At 40.7% G+C, this 13,450-nt stretch overlaps 1 protein-coding gene across 3 annotated transcripts in view; it reads left to right on the forward strand.

The window, feature by feature from the left end:
* Positions 1-13,450, forward strand: part of slc9a3.1 (solute carrier family 9 member A3, tandem duplicate 1) — a 151,714-nt gene that overhangs the window by 111,492 nt on the left and 26,772 nt on the right. For all 3 annotated transcript variants that reach the window (XM_073024168.1, XM_073024167.1, XM_073024169.1), the window contains exons 4-7: positions 2,208-2,286; positions 3,521-3,698; positions 5,955-6,175; positions 9,007-9,209. In XM_073024168.1, coding sequence (XP_072880269.1) covers positions 2,208-2,286; positions 3,521-3,698; positions 5,955-6,175; positions 9,007-9,209 — 681 coding nt within the window. The remainder of the gene's footprint in view (positions 1-2,207; positions 2,287-3,520; positions 3,699-5,954; positions 6,176-9,006; positions 9,210-13,450) is intronic.

The following is a 13,450-nucleotide window of genomic DNA, read 5'->3' on the forward strand; positions in this document are numbered from 1 at the left end:
TGTAAGGCACTCCTTTCCTCAACTAGCCTGCAGTTCGCCCTCGGGCAAGGTGTAGCACCTGCTTAAACACCCCCCCCCACCCCCAAAACACCCAATCAGGGTCGCATGAAGCCATGGCAGTAAGTGGTCATGGTCGTGTTCGTATGAGTAGCTGGTGTATAACACAAGTCCTGTTTATGCGACCACTGATGCCAGGCAGACAATCTCTGAAGGTTATTGATAAGGGCTGTGGTCATCTGTCTTGTAAAGCCACAGACCAGAAGAAGGTAATGGCAAACCACTTAAGTAGAAAAACCTGCCAAGAGCAATCATGATTGCCCATGTAATATGACATGGCACATAACAAACAGCTTTTAGTGAGATCTTAATCTTGTCCGAAACATTCAGAATATTGACAAGTTTGGTTCCTGCGACTGTTTCGTTATGAACTACAAAGTTGGCACTTGACTATAACTGTAGAATGGGAGTATAGTAATTGATAATTAATTTACAAATGTAATTGGTATTGAGGTGCAATGAAAAGCTTACTTTGCAGGCCGTGCCCACAATTCATTCCATACATAAGTATATTCATGTAGTGCAAAAGGAAAAGTAAAACTGAATGCAGAATTTGGTGTTACAGTCAGAGGGAAAGTACATGTGGTCAACTAAGGGGCAAGAGCCACAATGAGGTAGTTTTGAGGTGTTCAGTGCTTTATCACAGGACGTTAGCTCAACAGCAGTAGAAGCTGTCCTTGACCCAGGTGATACGTGCACTGAAGTTTTTGTATCTTCTACCTGGAGGGGGAGGGAGGAGAAGAGAGTATATCCAGAGTGGGTGGGGACTTTGTGGACTGAGGCATCAAGAAGTGTAAACACTATGGAGGGGAGGTTAACTTTGTGATAATCAGAGTTTCCTGCAATTTCTTCAAAGTTCAAAGTAAATTTATTATTGAAGTGCATATGTCTCCGTGTACAACGCTGATTCATTTTCTTCCAGGAATAAATGCCAGAAACACAATAGAATCAATAAAAGACTGCATCCAACAGGATGGGCAATCAATCAATTGCAAAAGACGACAAAAAGTGCAAATAAAAAAGAGAATAATTATAATGATAAATAAATAGGCAATAAATAGAGAGAAAATGAGTCGAGTCCTCGAAAGTAAGTCCATCAGTTGTGGGAACAGTTCAGCGAAGGAGTGAGTGAAGTTATCCCCTTTGGTTCAAGAGCCTAATGGAGAACTGGTGATAGCCATTCCTGAACCTTTAGGTGTGGGTCATGTGGCTCCTGTACCACCTTCCCAATGGCAGCAGTGAGAAGAGAGCATGGCTTGAATGGTGGAGGTTCCTGATGACTGATGTGCTCAGTGGTGGGGAGGGCCTTACCTGTGAGGTACTAGGGTGTATTCACTACGTACAAACAAGCTGGATGAACTCAGCAGGTCGGGCAACATCCGTTGAAATGAGCAGTCAACGTTTTGGGTTGAGACCCTTCGTCAGGACTGAAGAAGGGGGCAGGAGCCCTATAAAGAGGGTGGAAGGTGCCAGATGAAAAACCAATCAGAGGAAAGATCAAGGGGTGGTGGGGGGCGAAGCAGGGAGGGGATCGGTAGGAAAGGTGAAGAAGGAATGTAAGGATAAGCCTTCTATTATGGGTAGTAGAAGAAGGCAGAATCATGAGAGAGGTGATAGGCAGCTGGCAGAGGAGGCAGAGTGAAAGTGGGATGGGGGAAGGGAGAGGGACAGAATTACTAGAAGTTGGAGAAAGGTGTATTCACTACTTTTTGTAGGCTTTCCTGTTCAAGGGCATTGGTGTTTCCATGCCAGGCTTGTGGCTTTGGGCATAGCAGTTGCCATACCAACTGTGATGTATCTGAATATGATACCTTCTATGGTGCATCTGAAGCTCAGTGAATACATGCCGAATTTCCTTTGCCTCTTCAGGAGTTAGAGGTGGTGGGATGCTTTCTTGGCCAGAGATAATATGAGGCTGGTCCAGAACAAATTATTTCTGTACTTGGAGGTCAGCAAAAGCAGCTTGCCATTTTGCCATATTCAGCTGTAGACTGAGACTGTAAATTGTGGGACTCTCCTAGGGAAGTAGAGGCAGGGAACCACTGTTAATGATAGGGCTTCCAAGCAGCCACTCAGATCGGAACAAAAGTTTCATAAAGTGCTTTTATTAAGAATTTAATTGATTGCAATTATGTTTTGCTTTATTTTAGGTACTGTACAACGTTTTTGATTCATTTGTTGCAGTTGGAGCAGGGAATATTCAAGGCCTGGACTATTTCAAAGGCATAGGTAGGCAACCTGGGTTGGACAATACATATTAATATCTCTGGTTGTGCACTGTCATCAGGTGTTTCTGTCCAAGTATTAAGTATTTTAATAGAATGGGACATGAATTTACTTGCAGATGTGATGAAATTTCCTCCAGCTCAGTACTGAAAAGATGTGATTATATCCTTTTGTCCCAACTTTTCTCTAGCCATTGATTCCAACCCCCTCTGGCAAAGGTCTGAGACTGATTCAGATTTTTCACAACCTTGGCATTTTGTACAGGCCCAAGGTTAGCTTCTGATCATGTATTCACACTGACATTTAAGTCTTATTATGTCTAACACTTCCAGGGCTTCATTCCTTTCTGTATCTAAACTATTTAACTATATTTCTGACTGGACTACTTACTGTTCTACATTAACATTAGTCTGTTGTCCAAATCCTGTTTTCCCATAGCTGAGGCCCTCAATAATCCAAATTAACTTGAACTTAAAGTTAATTTCCTTGTTTTCAAATTCCCCCATGCTTTCCTACACCCCATCACTATATTTTCCTCCAGTCCTATAAGCTTTAGAAACATCTGTGTTCCATCAATTATTGTCCTTCACGTGCTTCCAATTTTGAAACTACTTCCACCATTGACTTGGTGAGCTCTCAACTGCTGAGATCCAATAGATTAGAACTCTTCCAAAACCTTATCCCACTCAATTGTCTATATCCCTTTACAGCATTCTATAAAATCTATTCCTTTTAGGCCATGCTATTGTAGGGTTTTGCAAATATAACCTGCAAGGATCATTTTATGTGCTTAGCAAAAGCTGCAACCCATTACTTCCATTACGAACAACCCAAAACCAGTTGCCTTACATGGACGTCATTGTTAGATACTATCTCTTAAAGTGAACACAACAACTTAATGACAGTGTTTATGAATTATATAGAACGGTTTCTAGTATGAACAATATATGTCATGTGTCAGGCATTACATTATTACCCTGCATGATCATATTGTCTACTGGGGTTGGGTTGTCAATTCAAATTTAATTCAATGTTAGACTTCAGAAATCCATTGTAATATTTACTATATTAAAAATACTATGTAAATGTAAGGTATTATTGTTACTATTTTCTATCTCTCCACTTCTGTTGGATGTTTCATTATTGCATCTTTATTCACAGTTTGACTATATTGAAGCCAGTGTGGGGTTTTAAATGGTGTTTTCTTTATCCCTTCCCATTTCCCCTATTCCCTTAGTTTCTTTCTTCGTTGTAAGTTTGGGTGGAACTGCCGTCGGTGTCGTCTTTGCATTCCTGTTGTCCTTGGTAACCAGATTCACCAAGCACGTAAGAGTGATTGAACCGGGATTCGTCTTTGTGATTTCATATCTCTCCTACCTCACTGCCGAGATGCTTTCTCTTTCTGCCATTTTAGCGTAAGTAAAAGCTGTTCATTTCTGGCTGTACTGTTCCCAGGCCTACCGGTTATTGGCAGATGCAGAGTAGATACAGCTGTGCCTGTTGTACGGCTTAGGGAGGCCCAGTAGTGGGTGATATCTGAAACATGGTTGCAGAAGGTGGTTGAGACAGATATAATTATGCCACAAGAGGCACTTAGACAGACTTTTGAAAAGGCAAAGCATAGCAAGATGCAGGCTTAATGTGGGCAAATGGAGTTATTGTAGATGGATGTAATGGTCAGAATGAACTTGGTGGACTGATAGGCCTAGTACTGTGCTTTACAAACCTGATTCTGTGATAGAATGGGAAACAAGGAATCTCTCTTAAGAAGGCGGAAGCTAGAAGATACCAGATACGGTTTCCGCTTTGAGATCAGCTAGCTTAGTATTGAATATTTCAGTTTGACATGAATGAAAGGCACTTTGCTCATCAAGTCAAAGCCAGCTCTCAGAACAATCCCATTCCCCTACTCGAGTCCCTTTAACCTTTCCTGTGGGGAAACTTGGCAGGCACATACCACCAGCAGTTGGGATTGATCGCTGGAGCTGTAAGACCGCAGCACTACCTGTGGTGCTTTTCCCCACTCTGACCTTTTACTTCTTCTCACCTGCCTATTACCTCCCCCTGGGCCCCTCCTCCTCCTTTTCCCTCTGGTCCACTCTCCTCTCCTATCAGATTCTTCCTTCCCTAGCCCTTGACCTTTCTGACCCACCTGGTTTCACCTATCATCTTCCAGCTAGCCTCTTTCTCCCCCCCCCCCATCTTTTTTTTATTCTGGCATCTTCCTCTCTTCTCCCCCCCCCCCCCCCATCTTTTCAGTCCTGAAGACAGGATTTGGCCAGAATGCCAACTGTTTATTCTTTTCCATAGATGCTGCACAATCTGCTGAGTTCTGCAGTATTTTGTGTGATTTGCTATAGAAGAATTTTTATCTGATTACTGATAAATTCTTTGAAGATTTTGAGAGGTCAATGGAAAGATGTTTCTGTTTGTGGGGAAAGTTAGTATGCTAGATGTTGCTGTTTTAAAAATAAGGGGTCACCATTAAAATAGATCAGGCAAAATCTGTACGTCTCTTGGAAGTTACTTTCTCAAAGGGCAGATGGAAACAAATATTTGAGTACATTTAAGGCAGAGGAAGTTGGATTCTTGATGAGGAAGGGGATGAAAAATTACTGATGGTAAACAAAAATGTGAGATTCTGCTTATAATTAGATTAGCATGGTGTAGTGGCATAGACGAGAGGAAATGAAAAACCTTCTCCAGATTACCTGCAGCGATGGTTACTTGAGTCATAGGGGATCACTTATTAAAAGTGGTATAGTGTACATGCCTGCTCCTCTCCATCCGTCATTAGTTCAGAACATGTTATTAAAATTTTGGAAATGAATAGATACTTGTGTTCCATCAATTATTGCCCTTTGTACATCTCCAATTTTACAGCTACATCTACCATTGACTGGCAAGCATTCAACTACTGAGATTCAATAGGTTAGAACTTTTCCAAAACTGTTTTGCCACTCTATTTGTCTTTTTCCCTTTAGGACATTCTATAAAATCTATCCTTTTTTGGCCATGTTATTGTAGATTCTTTAAATAAACCCTGTGAAAGTTATATGCTTAAGTCTTTACTTCCATTACGAACAAACCAAAAAACGAGACACCTTAAACTGATGTCATTCTGTTAGATGCCACCTTTCAAAGTGAAGGAACAGTGAAGGATTTTCTGTGGGTGAATTAAGTCTGAAGATGAATAGATACTCTACTGTTCTGCACTGCCAAATTAATTGTCTTTCGAGGTTTCTCAGTTACCTTTTATTTTTTTCTCCCCCAAAAAAAGACGTTCAATTAACATTGCTGAAATTTATGTTCTGTGAGCTGGTGAACTTGAATGCATGCATGATATGATGAAGTGATGGAGCATGACTAGTTTGTTCAGCCTTGCTTTGCAAGGGTCCGGGTTCCTTTCTCTAGCTGACCAGCATTCTTCTAGTAGGAGTGTGGGAGCGGGGATGTTTACTAGTTCATTGAGGTTCATGATTGCACCCTGGAGTCTCAGCTACAGCAGGTTGATGGTTCAGATCAGCCAGACAGGAGACAAAGTGATGATGGTTTGCGGCGTTGGAGGGGTGGGGGAATGGAAAATGAAATGCCCCTGTACATTTTATTCTATGTATTGTTGGCAGTTTTGCTTCAGCTCTCCTAACCTTAACTTCTGACTTTTCTATCAGAATCACATTCTGTGGCATTTGCTGTCAGAAGTACGTGAAGGCCAACCTCTGCGAGCAATCCATCACCACCGTCAGATACACAATGAAAATGCTGGCGAGCGGTGCAGAGACCATCATCTTCATGTTTCTGGGAATCTCTGCCGTCAACGCTGACATATGGAAATGGAACACTGCCTTTATACTGCTCACGCTGGTCTTCATCTCTGTTTACAGAGTCATTGGTGAGTGCTGGACAGCCAAGGTATAGGCACAGACAAACATATAGAGTGCAGGAACAGATCCCTTAGCTAATCAAGTCCATGCTGTCCATCAAACTGTCCATTTGTATTAATCCCATATTATTATCTCTACTTTCTTATTGACTTTAGCCACACCTCCTGTTTCTACCCTGCATTATAAATGGTGCAATTTAGAGTAACATACTAACATAATTAACATACTAACCCACGCGTTTGAGACTTGGAAGGAAACCCATACATTCAAACTGAGAACATACAAACTCCATACAGCTTGTATCCAAGAACAGAATCGAAGCTGGGTCACAAGAGCTAAGGCAACATCTTCACAGGCTGTGCTACTGACAAAGGCTGTTGCTTTACTTGAATGTCCTTGTTTTAATTGACCACCTCTTACTGGAAAACGATTGCTAAAGTTGGGAAGAATCAGTTTTTATTTAAGGCCTTTGACAAGGTTCCGCATGGAAGGTTCAATCTTTAGGTTTTAATATTGAAGTAGTAAAATGGATTCAACAGTGGCTGGATGGGAGATGCCAGAGAGTAGTGGTGGATAACTGTTTGACAGGTTGGAGGCTGGTGACTAGTGGTGTGCCTCAAGGATCTGTACTGAGTCCAATGTTGTTTGTCATATACATTAATGATCTGGATGATGGGGTGGTAAATTGGATTAGTAAGTATGCAGATGATACGAAGGTAGGTGGCGTTGTAGATAATGAAGTAGGTTTTCAAAGCTTGCAGAGAGATTTAGACCAGTTAGAAGAGTGGGCTGAAAGATGGAGTTTAAAGCTGTTAAGTGTGAGGTGCTACATTTTCGTAGGAATAATCCAAATAGGATATACATGGTAAATGGTAGGGCATTGAGGAATGCAGTAGAACAGAGTGATCTAGGAATAATGGTGCATAGTTCCCTGAAGGTGGAATCTCATGTGGATAGGGTGGTGAGGAAAGCTTTTGGTATGCTGGCCTTTATAAATCAGAGCATTGAGTATAGGAGTTGGGATGTAATGTTAAAATTGTACAAGGCATTGGTAAGGCCAAATTTGGAGTATTGTGTACAGTTCTGGTCACCAAGTTATAGGAAAGATGTCAACAAAATAGAGAGAGTACAGAGGAGATTTACTAGAATGTTACCTGGGTTTCAGCACCTAAGTTACAGAGAAAGGTTGAACAAGTTAGGTCTTTATTATTTGGAGCGTAGAAGGTTGAGGGGGGCTTGATAGAGGTATTTAAAATTATGAGGGGGATAGATAGAGTTGACATTGATAGGCTTTTTCCATTAAGAGTAGGGGACATTCAAACAAGAGGACATGAGTTGAGAGTTGGGGGGTAAAAGTTTAAGGGTAACACGAGGGGGAATTTCTTTACTCAGAGAGTGGTAGCTGTGTGGAACGAGCTTCCAGTAGAAGTGGTAGAGGCAGGTTGGATATTGTCATTTGAAGTAAAATTGGATAGGTATATGGACAGGAAAGGAATGGAGGGTTATGGGCTAAGTGCAGGTCGGTGGGACTAGGTGAGAGTAAGCATTTGGCACCGACTAGAAGGGCCGAAATGGCCTGTTTCCGTGCTTTAATTGTTGTATGGTTATAAGTATCCCTGCTCGATTTTTGAACACCTCAACTTTTCCTTTTGCATGTGGAGCGGAATGTGAATCAAACACTTGCTTTGTTACGAAGGAAACATCTTGTTTTGGCAGCACCTCTATAGGGAAGGAGAGTTAATACTTTGGCAGGATAATCTTATATTTGTGATGTGGTGGACTGTCCCTCTATCTGCCCAGACCCCTTGTCCAGGTTTGCAGTTAGCTAACAGGTTAATGGTACAGAAATTGACAGATGCCATAAAAGGTGTGTGGTGTGATTATTATGTGTCATGCCAATATATTTTGAATTTAGACTTTCCACAGTAAGCGTTAGTAACACCCAAGGTCTTAAATAGCTGTAACATTTCCTTTCAGTGCTTCCAAACATTTGCAGTAAAGTACGGTGTCTGTAACACCAAATGGATTAGGGATGGAGGGGCTGGGAGTGAGTGAGGGAGGTCTTGCAATCAGAGGGGGTGGGTGGGCACATCTCTTTCTCGACTGAGAGGTTGGAGGAGATGTGGATGCAGTTGCAGACACTAAGCAGCCTGATTATGAGGCAACAGTAGAGCTCGGGATTTGTCTGGTTGTGTAGGGAGGTGAGTGGAGATCATCAAGGTGCTGAAAGGGTTGGGATCAGGGTAAGATCAGTGCCTCAATTAACTGGAATCTACTGTATAGAAGGGTGAGAGAAAGCTCGATAAAATAATTGGGAAATCTCAACAGGGTGGCTACAGAAAGGATGTCTTCTCCTTAGGAGAATATTGAACTCAACCACTGTTTTAAAAATCAGGGATGTTCATTAGTCATAACCACTTAAGAAAGAGACTTAAATTTTGTAGGAACTGGGATAGATTGAAGTGTTGAGCATTGATAGATAGGAATAGATTAGAATTATGGAGTGCTCTGTAACTGGGGTGTGTTTATGTGTGATGGTGGAGTTCACCTGCATCATTGGACAGAGAGAAAATGTGAAGGAGCTATCTGGATTGATGGAATGCTATTCAGGGAAGCATTCTTCTGGTGAAGAAATTGAAGAAGCATTAAAATTGATTTCAAAATGCTGTTCATTTGTCCTTTTATCATTTGTAAAGTACAATCTTGTAAAATATTAAGAGATCCTTGGTGGGCAAGTTTGTACAGTGAACATATTATGCTAACTTGGATGTGATATGTTTTTATTTTTAAATACCAGTAGATTAAATAAAGTATTTTTCCTTGTTTCTACCTGTTTTAGGTGTTGTAGTTCAGACCTGGGTTTTGAACCATTTCCGTGTGGTGCAGTTGGAGATCATAGATCAGGTGGTGATGTCATACGGGGGACTTCGTGGAGCTGTGGCATTTGCTCTGGTAGCATTGCTGAATGAAGACAACATTCAAGAGAAATCTCTATTTGTCAGTACAACTATCATCGTGGTGTATTTTACAGTCATCCTCCAGGTAACTATCAACTCTTTTGAGTGCAAGACTTCTGAAGTAACAGAGTCAATATGATGTAAAGCTGTCTTGAATGAAATTTTAAGCTGAGCCCCTGTCTACTGGTAATTTCAAGTAGATATGAAAAATCCGAGGAGATATTTTGCCTTTGTGCTGGCAAATGCACAAAGCGGGCCACTTTATTAGGTACTTCCTGTATCCTAACAAAGTGGCCACTGAGTGTATGTTTGAGGTCCTCTACTGCTGTTGCCCATCCACTTCAAGGTTTGATGTGTTGTGTGTTCAGAGACGCTGTTCTGTCCACCACTGTTGTTGCCTTTCTGTCAGCTTGAACCAGTCTGGCCATTCTCTTCTGACCTCTCTCACTAACAAGATTCTGGATGTTTTTGTTTGGTTTTTTTTTTGCACCATTCTCAGTAAACTCTAGAGAGTGTTGTGCATGAATTTCCCAGGAGATCAGCAGTTTCTGAAATACTCAAGCCACCCCATCTGGCACCAACAGTCAAAGTCAATAGGATCACATTTCTCCCCTCTTCTGATGCTTGGTCTGAAGAACAACTGAACCCCTTGACTGTGTCTGCGTGCTTTTATGAATTGAGGTGCTTTCACATGATTGGCTGATTAATTATTTGCATTAACGAGCTAGTGTACCTAATAAAGTGGCTTCTGTGTGTGTGTGTGTGTGTGTGTGTATATATTATGACATTTTCATAATTACAAAATGTTTTCTTTTGTGAGATCTTGCTCTGTACAAACAAATAATTCAATTTCTTAAATTATTATTTTTACTTCCATTTAAAGTGCTTTAAAACATCTAGTTGTGAAAGGGACAATTCATATGTAGCTAATACAGAAAACGGAAGAATATTAATGTACAAGGACACACCATATCCTGAACTGGATGTTAAATAGAAGTGACCTTTTCAATTTCACTTTTGCATTATGGCATTGATTTTCAATTGAATTTCAAGAACTCAGTCCGCCTGAAATCGAGTACAAGCTGACTTGTACTCGATTTAGTTTCTGATGTTCTGCTGTACAAATTGGATCTGGCTGAGTTTAAGCACAATAATAAAGGGCCTTTTGTTAAATGTACATAATGCTATTCAGTATTATTATGGTAAGCAATGCTCAAGAGTTGTGTAGCATCTTAAACTTGGCACAACTTTGCGTAAAGTCAGTCTGCTCGTGGGTGCAGTTCCAGAAAAGGGGCTCAGAATTAAATTGCCCCAGTGCTGCAGTTATCACCTTTTTTAAAAAAATTTTTTTATTAGTTTTTCAAAACATTTTACAAAATTTAAAAACCCCAAATCCCAATGAGGAGCATTAATACAGAGCAAGGTTAAGCATACAATATCAATATGCTACAGAGGAAGAGAATTTAACAAAAAAGCACCTAAATTAAAGACAAGTGAGCTTAGTGTCCTCCCCAAACCCCACAACACAAGAAAAAAAAACAACAATTCCAGACCAACCACCACACAATATAGAGAGTATAAGTCCGGACAATCAAACTCCCAGACTGTGAATACACTTAGCAACAGAGGATAATAATGCCTACTACCAGAAAAGAAAGGGAGCTGAAAGCAAGGGACCGAAGGGAAAAAAAACCCTAGTCAAGAGGAAGGTTATGAAAGTAGTCGATAAAAGGCCCCCAGATCTTATGGAACTTTAAATCCGAATTGAGAACTGAATAATGAACGAATATGAGTTTCTTGGAGGAAAGCAATGTCAGCTTTGAGTTGTTTAATATGTGAGAATACCTTCCTCCTTTTAACAGGGTGGTTCAGTCCCTTTACATTCCAGCTCACAAATTTAAGTGCACTAGCCATTATCAATTACTAATGCATAAAAGGCAGCAGGCATATAAAAAGTCAAGCAGTACAATAGCAGTCTGGGAGCAGAGATGTAAACATAGATTCGTAAGGTCAAAATATAAACATGTCCTAAACAATAAAGAAATGTTGGAACTGGAAAATCCACCCCACCCACACAACCCAAAACTAGACGGCTACCAAAACAAGTAGCTAGCTCTACCAAAGAAATTAACCCAAATACAACTTCCAGATCTGTGTCATTGACAGCAGTTCCGTATAAATGCTATAACAAACAGTAACTAGTTTATGCACTAGGAAACATAACTACAGATTAGAACACCTTCTGCCGAGATATACAACTTAATACAGAGAAAATCGGAAGAAAACCAAAACTAATCTACCCGCGAAATATTATAGAAGGATAAAGTAAGAGAAAGGGAAAAAAAGAGGTAAGAAGGAAAAAGAAAAAAAAGAGGAAGGGGAAAATTGTAAATTCAAGACGAGTATTTATCAACCGTTTACCGAGAAGGGAGAAAAAAACATTCAGAGAATGGGAAAAAAAGGGGGTGAAGAAAAGAAAAAGATAAAATAAATAAGTATTTAAAACAGAGGAAAAATAAATCAGCAGTTGAACTGTGAACCGACAAACAGGGAGGCCTTCACTAAAGACTTCAAACCTCCAAAACAAGTTAGATTTAGTTGTAGAACTCTGTAGGTAAAGTTATACAGAGGTGAAAATAGATTACACACACACCAAATCCCGGGAGAGATTGTCAACAGCCTTTAGAGTTTCAGTGAATAATGTCTGAGTGATTCAAGTGAATTCCGAGTCCAGAGAAAGTAATTTTACTACGAGGAGTACTTATCCACCATTTTAGGAAGTCCGATCAGATTCCGAAGATGACTGGATAGCCGGAAGACTTGCCACAAACGCTTCGGCTTCCCTCGCTGATTTGAACCACTTGAATTCCCCGGTATTAAACTTGATTCTTAGGTCAGCAAGATTACAAAAGGAAGGTTTGAAACCACGATCAAAAAGCACTTTCATTACGCCTTTATACTCAGCGCGCATCTTTAAAGTCTGGGGTGCAAAATCTTCCACAAAGCGAATGGTTGTATCCTGGAAAGAAAAAGAGCCTCTGCGACGTGCCTCCACAATCAGACTGTGTTTTACCTGGTATTGATAGAAACACAAGATTACTGGTCGCGGACGGGTGCCCAGAATTCCGGGGGGGACATTAACTCTGTGTGCCCGTTCGAGCTCGGGCGGGTTTGGAAGCAGATCCTTCCCGAATATCTCACAGAGAAACTCGGCGAAAAACTTCACGGTTGATCCCTTTTCAGTCGCCTCTGGTAATCCCAGAATTCTGATGTTGCAGCGTCTGCTACGATTTTCGAGATCCACCATTTTGGAAAGAAGTTTGTTAGATTTTTCCTCTAAGCTGGAACAGAGAGTCTCCAAGTATCGAACCCGACTTTCTAAAGCTTCAGAAGTCGAATCGATGCGAGATAAGTGTTCAGCATGTTTGTCCACTTTATCGTTGATCCGATCCAATTTGTCTTCTAACTGTTTGAAAGCGGTTTTAATTTGCTTTAAGATTTTGTCTCGGAGATTTTCAAGCGCCTTCATCGTCACGCCCGATGAAGTAGTAGTTTCTTTTCTCCCGGATTTAGAGCTCTTGCTAGACATTGTAGGTTAGATATATTCACAGGCAAGTAAGAGATACCGAAAAAATTCCTATCTAAGCTTTATAAAATGGAGACATTTAGTGCAAAGGTAGCGACAGTAACGGAACAAAAGTTCGGAGCAGCTAAGCAATCGCCATGTTACCGGAAGTCTGCTCAAGTTATCACCTTTTGTTTATCCCTCGGCTCTGATCCAGCACACACAAAACTTTTAATACTTGTGGGTGCTGGAAAAGGATCATGGATTAAGAAAAAGTGGTAACTGCAGCATTGGTGAGAAATTGATCAGCCCTTGCAATTCATTTGGATGTGTAGAAAAAGGCAACAACCATTTGCATTTATACATCACCTTTAATGACAAAAGCTTCTCAAAATGGTTCACGTGCTTGTAACCGAAGAAAATTTGACATCCAGATTTTAGGGCAGATGACAAAAATCTTGGTCAGCTGAAAGCATGAGAACCATTGATGGAATGACTGAAAGTTGGAATTTTCAAAATAACCAAATTGGAGAACAAGAGATTTAGAATATAGACATTGAACAGCACGGAGCAGGAACGATGGCCCACAATGTTGTGCTGAATCAATTAAATTAGCAATCAAATGGCCAACTAAACTAATCTCCTCTACCTGTAAAGTGTCCATATTCTTCCAAAATGCTGGAGGATCTGCGCAGGTTAGGCTACATCTGTGGAAAGGAATAAACAGTGGATGTTTCGGGCCAAGAGCCTTCGTCAAGACT

Source organism: Hemitrygon akajei, chromosome 20 (assembly GCF_048418815.1).
Source record: "Hemitrygon akajei chromosome 20, sHemAka1.3, whole genome shotgun sequence".
Taxonomy (NCBI): Eukaryota; Metazoa; Chordata; class Chondrichthyes; order Myliobatiformes; family Dasyatidae; genus Hemitrygon; species Hemitrygon akajei.